Below are 6,649 nucleotides of genomic sequence, written 5' to 3' on the forward strand. Positions count from 1 at the left end.
TCTAGCCAATAGTTTTCCCTTTTCCTAACTAAGTACTCTGCATAAGAGTGAATATAACTTATCAATAGAAAATTTGTTAATAAAGCATTATTCGAAAGAATATGCAGTTGGTAGCTATCGAAGATCCAAGACGTTCAGATTCCAAATAACTACCACGGTAGAAATGTGTAAGAGAAGTTTGAAAGAGGCAGTTATGCTTGAGAAGACATCAAAGAGGCCAAAATTCGAAGAATAGAAAAACTTACAAAAGAACTTTTTAGTTACATAAGAAGACACATGATATCCATTTGTTTTAGGAGTTAATTTCTTTCTTTCTTTCTTCTATAAATATCAGAATTATTTTCCATGTAAGGAGTTCAATTTCGTTCTGCAAAACTTGCCTACTAGATTATACATCCGCCAACATAGGATAAAACATCTTCTAAAATATTATATTCGAATGATGTATGTAATTCAACCCTTTTTATGATAATTTAATTTCTTTTTAACTTTTATCTTTACTTTTATGAACTTTTGTGTTTACATTTTTGTATCTTCTTTACCTTTTTTTAGTATTCTTTTTCATTAGACGTTACTTGCACTGCAAACAAAGACTTGAGGCTTTAAACCTATCAACTAAGAACTCCTTAAAGATCTAACATAGGTCCTAGATTGATCATCAAGTTTATTTGTTAAAAGAATATTTTTCTCCGTCAACATGCATTTATATTAATTAATAGTTATTGTTTTAATTTTTTGCATATGATATCTCTAACACTTCTTTTTTGGGGTACAAATATCTCTGAGACTTGATCTATCTCTTTAAAACAATTCCAAATTGCAAATAGGAAGCACTTGTCTTTAAGTGTGTTTTAATTTGGACACAACATGGTCATTGTCGTGGTAAAAAAAAAAGATTTATTGGTGAACAGCTCTCATGATGAAACACGCTAAATATTCTGGCCAAGATTGATACACATATTGGGGACCCCTACTAAATAGAGAATGAAGATGGATCACATACACACAGATATGTTGAGATATAGAATAGAAGAAAGTGACATTAATATGTTAAATTTGGGATGAAAATAGTTATACTATTCGATGCAAACAATGAAGGTATGACGGTGTAATCATCTACTTGTGGTCCTCTACATTTATCGTATAGTTTCCGTGCTTCAATTCGGTACCTTCTGATTTCAGACAAAGACACTGAAACCCCGCATGCATATCATCGTGTTTAAATGCTCAAATTAATGCAACTCTCTTTGCAAGTAGTAGTATTTTCTCTCCTTTTAAAAGAGAAACAATATTAATGGTTGAGATTTTAATTACTTAGGTATTTTAGACAATATAAATTTATATTATACTATATTTTCTAATGTAGGCTCCTTGTTCATCAACAATGTATTGATGTTAACTGAACAAATAAACTGCTAGTTATAGCAAAGTTCCCTTCATCATAAGTTTCTTTGCTCGTGACCAAACATTCCGGTCGGAGTGTTTTCTGATTTGTAAAGTTTTAGTGTCTGCTGGTGTAGCCAAAAACAAAAAAAAAGTTTAGTGGCTACAAATGTGATGCGTATGTTATTATTAGCCTATTAGTGATATGCTGCTGCTGATCTTCTTGATATTATTGTTTTAATTAAAATTTATAGAGGAAGTGACAAATACTACAATATGAAACTCACACATGTAATTGCAAGATCTCGGGTTTGTATCTGGGTAATGATGTTTAACCTAGTAATCGGTATTGTCAGTTGAGTTATGCTCTTGTAGACTTACAGATCTTATATTTACCCTTGACAATTAAACTACTCATCAAATTTGTTGAAACCCAATAAAAGAAAAATAAAATAAAATAATAGAAATATTGATTTTGGATTTGAGTTTTGAGAGGTTTTTGTCCTTGAGAAAATCACTTTTCTTGTAGTCTTGATACAATAATGAGTGTACGATTCACTTTATACAATGTTCATAAGATAACAAATGTAATCAACTTCTAACTAATCATAAATAACTTGCAAACTATGACTAAATAATAGGTCAAATACCTCCCCGGGTCCTTTAAGTTTCATGTTTGTTTCAGATAGATCCTTTAAGTTTCTAGGGTTTCAGATATGTCCTTTAAGTTTCGAGTTTGTTTCGGATAGGTCCTTTAAGTTTTTAAGGTTTCAGATAGGTCCTTTAAGTTGAGAAAATGTATATGAAACCCAAAAAAAAGAAAATTAGGAATAAATTTGAATATAAGATTAATTTTGGGTCTTGCTTAAGAATTCTAAAGGAAATCAGCAATTAAATTCAAATGGTTAATAAATTCTACTAAAAGGCAAATTATTTGACAAAGTACGAGTGCAACAAAACAATTATTCATCAAACTATACTTACTTTACACTAAACTTTGAATTACCAATACCCTCTTTTCATGAGAATCGGGGGTTATAACACACTAAAACTAGAATTCTAATGTAAATAATTAAATATAAGGATTTTGTGATAAATATTACATATTATTTTTCACCAACGAGCAATTAGTCCAAAAAATTTATGTTTTTTTTTACTCCTCTTAATTATAGTAAAAAAAATCGTAATCAGTTTCATACTTTTTTTTTTGTTCGTTAATTCATATATTTAACTTTCAGTACACTACATCAAATTAATAAAATATCAATGAACATTTGAATAAGGGTGACATATCTTAATAAATTGTTGTGTTATTTGAACAACTATTTAGATTACAACTTTTATAACAATCATAATAAATTTATAAAGAAAATGAGGTATTAACACAAAAATCAAAGCAATAAAGAGATAGAGAAAGTACACACATAACGTGAGTATGAGAGAGAAAATTGTTATAAAAGTTGTCCAAAAATGGTTGTATATGTATCATTTCTCCTTAATAAAAAAGGGAGAACTTTGAATATAAACCATATAAACTTTTTTGGGTTAGACTAACAAGTGCCCTTGTTAAGGAAATTAAAAGTAGTATATCTGCACTAGATTCAACAATATTTTGATTTTTAAAAAGTTAAATTCATCACTTTTCACCTATGAAGCTTGAATACTCCAAAACGGAGACGTACCCGTATCGGATACGTATTAGATACCGGTACTTCACGGATACGTACCACGATTGTAAAATTTAGTAGAGATGTGTATGGTTTAATTTTGGATATGCATCATTAAAATTGTTTTTCGATAAACCACTTAATATACTTCTTGTGGATGAAGGTAATGGAGAGAGAAGTGATTCAATTAATCAACATTAGATAAAATTTGTGTTGAGTTCATTTAAGGATGTTTCTCTCGATATCTCAACATATGAAAATATAATATGATTTATAGGAAAACTTTACATTTTTTTTTTTATTTTGATCACATGTATTATTTTTTAAAAAATTGTGACTTTTATAATAATATAATAATAAAGAGTAATATAATAATAAAGAGTACCTCCATAACCAACGAACGATGTTGGAAAATGTTGTTTTCTTTCATATCTTTCTAATAAATTTTTGCCGTTTAAAAAAAGTTGAGAAATGCTAAAAGGTGTCCTTATGACATTCGTTAAAGGGATAATAATAGAAATATTATATTAGAAAATGGTGAAAAACTATGAAGCATGGGTACGGATACTGATGCAGTATGATACGAGTACACAGATACGCGACTTTTTTTAAATTTAGGACGGAGGGAGTACTAAAACTCATGTGTGGAAAATAAGAAAAGTAGTTTGGTGCTTTGGTTCATAGATCAAGAAAACCATAAATGTTGCCAAAATAGTTATTATCTCAATAGTGAGACGATATAAAAAGATACTCCCTCTGTTTCAAAATACATGTCCAAGTCAACCACTTCACATATGCCAATGCACAATTTTGACCGTTAATATCTTTAATTATCTAAAGTAAAAAATTATAAAAATTTAATATTTTGAAAATATTTGTCGAGACAAATCAAACAACATCCTACATGTTAATATTTGTATTTATACATTAGTAAAAAAGTATGGTCAAAGTAAGTCAAGTGAATAGTGCACATTGCAAAAATTGGACATGTATTTTGAAACGGAGGGAGTAATATTTTAACTTTAAAAAAAAAACTACTCCGTCCTCCGTTTCAGATTAATCGAGTCATTTGTTCATTTCACATCTATTAAAAAAATGAATAAAAGAAGAAAAGAGAAAAATGATTTTAATTGTTTTTGTTAAGTACTCCCTCCGGTCCTATTTACAAGAAACAATTTACTTTTTAGATACATTAAATAATTTATGTATTTGGTTTAAGTTCTTGACTAGATACATACATTATTCAATGTATCTAAAAAGTCAACTTTCTCTTGTAAATAAGACCGGATGGAGTATTTGTGTATTCTCCACTATCATAAATGCAAAGTGAAATATATTAAATTTGGAGTGATGAAAATAGTATTAATTAAAGTTATATTGAAGAAAAAGTAATTAATGTTATTGAAAAGTGAAATAAATCAATTTTTTGGGACGACATTTTTTTTTTTGGCAAATAACTCACCTACCATTAGAGGGAGAAAGTAATAAATAAAATTCCAAACCAGTACACCAAGTTTGCGGTGTCAAAAGTGATATTTTAATATTTCAAACTTTATTCTTTTGTCAGTTTTAGTGTTTTTTAATAGTTTTTTCATAATGGTAAATTCATAGTCGTGATATTTTAATATTTCAAACTTTATTCTTTTGTCAGTTTTAGTGTTTTTTAATAGTTTTTTCATAATGGTAAATTCATAGTCAGACGATAAAAAAAGAGGATAGTTGAACTTAAAAAAAAAAAAACTAGTAAACAAAATTCCAAACTAATTTTAAAATTTATTTTAAAAAATCTCAAAATGAAAAAAAAAACTATTTCTTTAATAGTGAGTTTTTGAATTTTAGCACAATTAATTAACCGTTTGATTAATGAATTTTTAGATTTTAGGAGAATTAACGTGTGAATATTGTGATACAATTCATTTTTCTTTTTAGATTTCTCTATTATGCTTATTCCAAACATGGCTGAGGAGGGGAAGCACTTGGGTGACATAATGTTACCGTGACATTAAATATGAGCCACACAACACACATTGTCACATAACATCTGGGCCACACAACACATACAACACATCTGGGCCACACAACACAACATCTTTGTGTGGCCCAGATTTAATGTCACGGTGACATTATGTCCCTCAAGTATTTTCCGGCTCAGTGGTATCAATGATGCAATGCAAAATAAGTAAAAGTAAAAGATCCGGTGTACGGTCAACTTATAAAGATAAACTGTCTATTGCATGATTTAACCAAAAGATAAAAAAGGAGGTAAAAATATATCCTTTTAGATTAGTTCTCCAACATGGTACAAACCTACATCTCTGGGGAAAAAATGGTGCTTAATTTCTACTAAACTAGATTTACAATCTAAACCCACAAAGATTCATTCCTGGGGAACTTTCTTGAGGTTGGAGTCTCTCTAAAAATATGAACCTCATACAAACAAACACTAATATTTTATATATAAGAAATAAAAGGAGATAGTGAGAGAAGCAGTGAAGCAGCTTCATCTTTTGGTGTTATCTCCCTCAAAAAAAAAAAAGAAGCTTTTTTCATCTATCTTAGCATTGAAGTAAGAGACTCAAAAACATCTTGGTTGCATGGAATGGTAAGACCCATGTCATGATCAAACCCAAACTCTTCTTCTGCTTGATGAAGAAGGTTTTGAAACTCTGGTCTACTTAGAAAAGCAATAGGAACAATGTACCTGCTTCTGTTCTCACCAACATATACAACAAAGTGACCTTTTGGAACATCCAAACGAAGACCATGATGATCAACGTACCCTTGTTGTTTCTTGCCTAGACTTGAACATCTTTTAAGGATTTGTTTGATGAGTGCTGTTTGAGGAAGTTTTGTTGATTTTCTTATAGCCATTGTTGTGGATTTGGTGTGACAAGAGAAAGAGAAGAGGGGATTGTGTTGTGTTGAAGATGGAGGTGTGTGAATGAGTATTTATCATGAGAATAGCTTAGGCAGGAGATAGAAAAAACGGAGTCATGTGGGGTTGTAAGGACTAATCACAGAGCCTAGGACTCTTTTTTAGTGCCTCTAGGAGCCAACCTATTTTCGTTTTACACCCCCCTCTTGTTGCTTTTCCAAACAACATCTTGGTCCCCCATCTCTCTCTCTCTCTCTCTCTCTCTCTCTCTCTCTCTCTCTCTCTCTCTCTCTCTCTCTCTCTCTCTCTCTCTCTCTCTCTCTCTCTCTCTCTCTCTCTCTCTCTCTCTCTCTCTGTTGAATTTTTGTTAGAAAACTTTTTTTAATTATAAAGGAATGGGGTTTTCTAACTTTTCTTTAACTATAACTTGTCAATATATCATATCATATATAACAATAAATTTCAGCTCTGTACGGACGAAATATCCTACAATTATATATATGTGCATGACGAAATATCCTACAATTAAGTTTAACAAAATTACAATAACATTTGGTATGTTTAAATACAAGCTTAAATTATGGATGTTGGATTTTGGTCAAATCACCAAATTATGCTGATTTTAGAGATGGAGCATTCTGAATGCATATAATTTAATTCCATACAAAACCTACTATTACCTAGAAGGCCCAAATACCTCCCTGGGTCCTTTAAGTTTCACGTT

The 6,649-nt window shown here is 30.1% G+C and overlaps 1 protein-coding gene across 1 annotated transcript; it reads right to left on the reverse strand.

Annotated features, from left to right (window-relative positions):
- Nucleotides 1-5,309: 5,309 nt before the first annotated feature.
- On the reverse strand, nucleotides 5,310-6,142 carry LOC146942956 (protein SMALL AUXIN UP-REGULATED RNA 51-like). Its single transcript, XM_085757048.1, has one exon. The coding sequence runs from the start codon at nucleotides 5,919-5,921 to the stop codon at nucleotides 5,601-5,603; it is 321 nt and encodes a 106-aa protein (XP_085613174.1). The 5' UTR covers nucleotides 5,922-6,142; the 3' UTR covers nucleotides 5,310-5,600.
- Nucleotides 6,143-6,649: the final 507 nt, after the last annotated feature.

This window comes from Medicago sativa, chromosome 3, assembly GCF_051527215.1.
Source record: "Medicago sativa cultivar Bolivia chromosome 3, Bolivia_mono, whole genome shotgun sequence".
In the NCBI taxonomy this organism is placed as follows: Eukaryota; Viridiplantae; Streptophyta; class Magnoliopsida; order Fabales; family Fabaceae; genus Medicago; species Medicago sativa.

What these genes read in the sequence shown, in the direction of transcription:
- LOC146942956 (XM_085757048.1), bottom strand. Translation starts at nt 5,921, where the DNA reads ATGGCTATAAGAAAATCAACAAAACTTCCTCAAACAGCACTCATCAAA.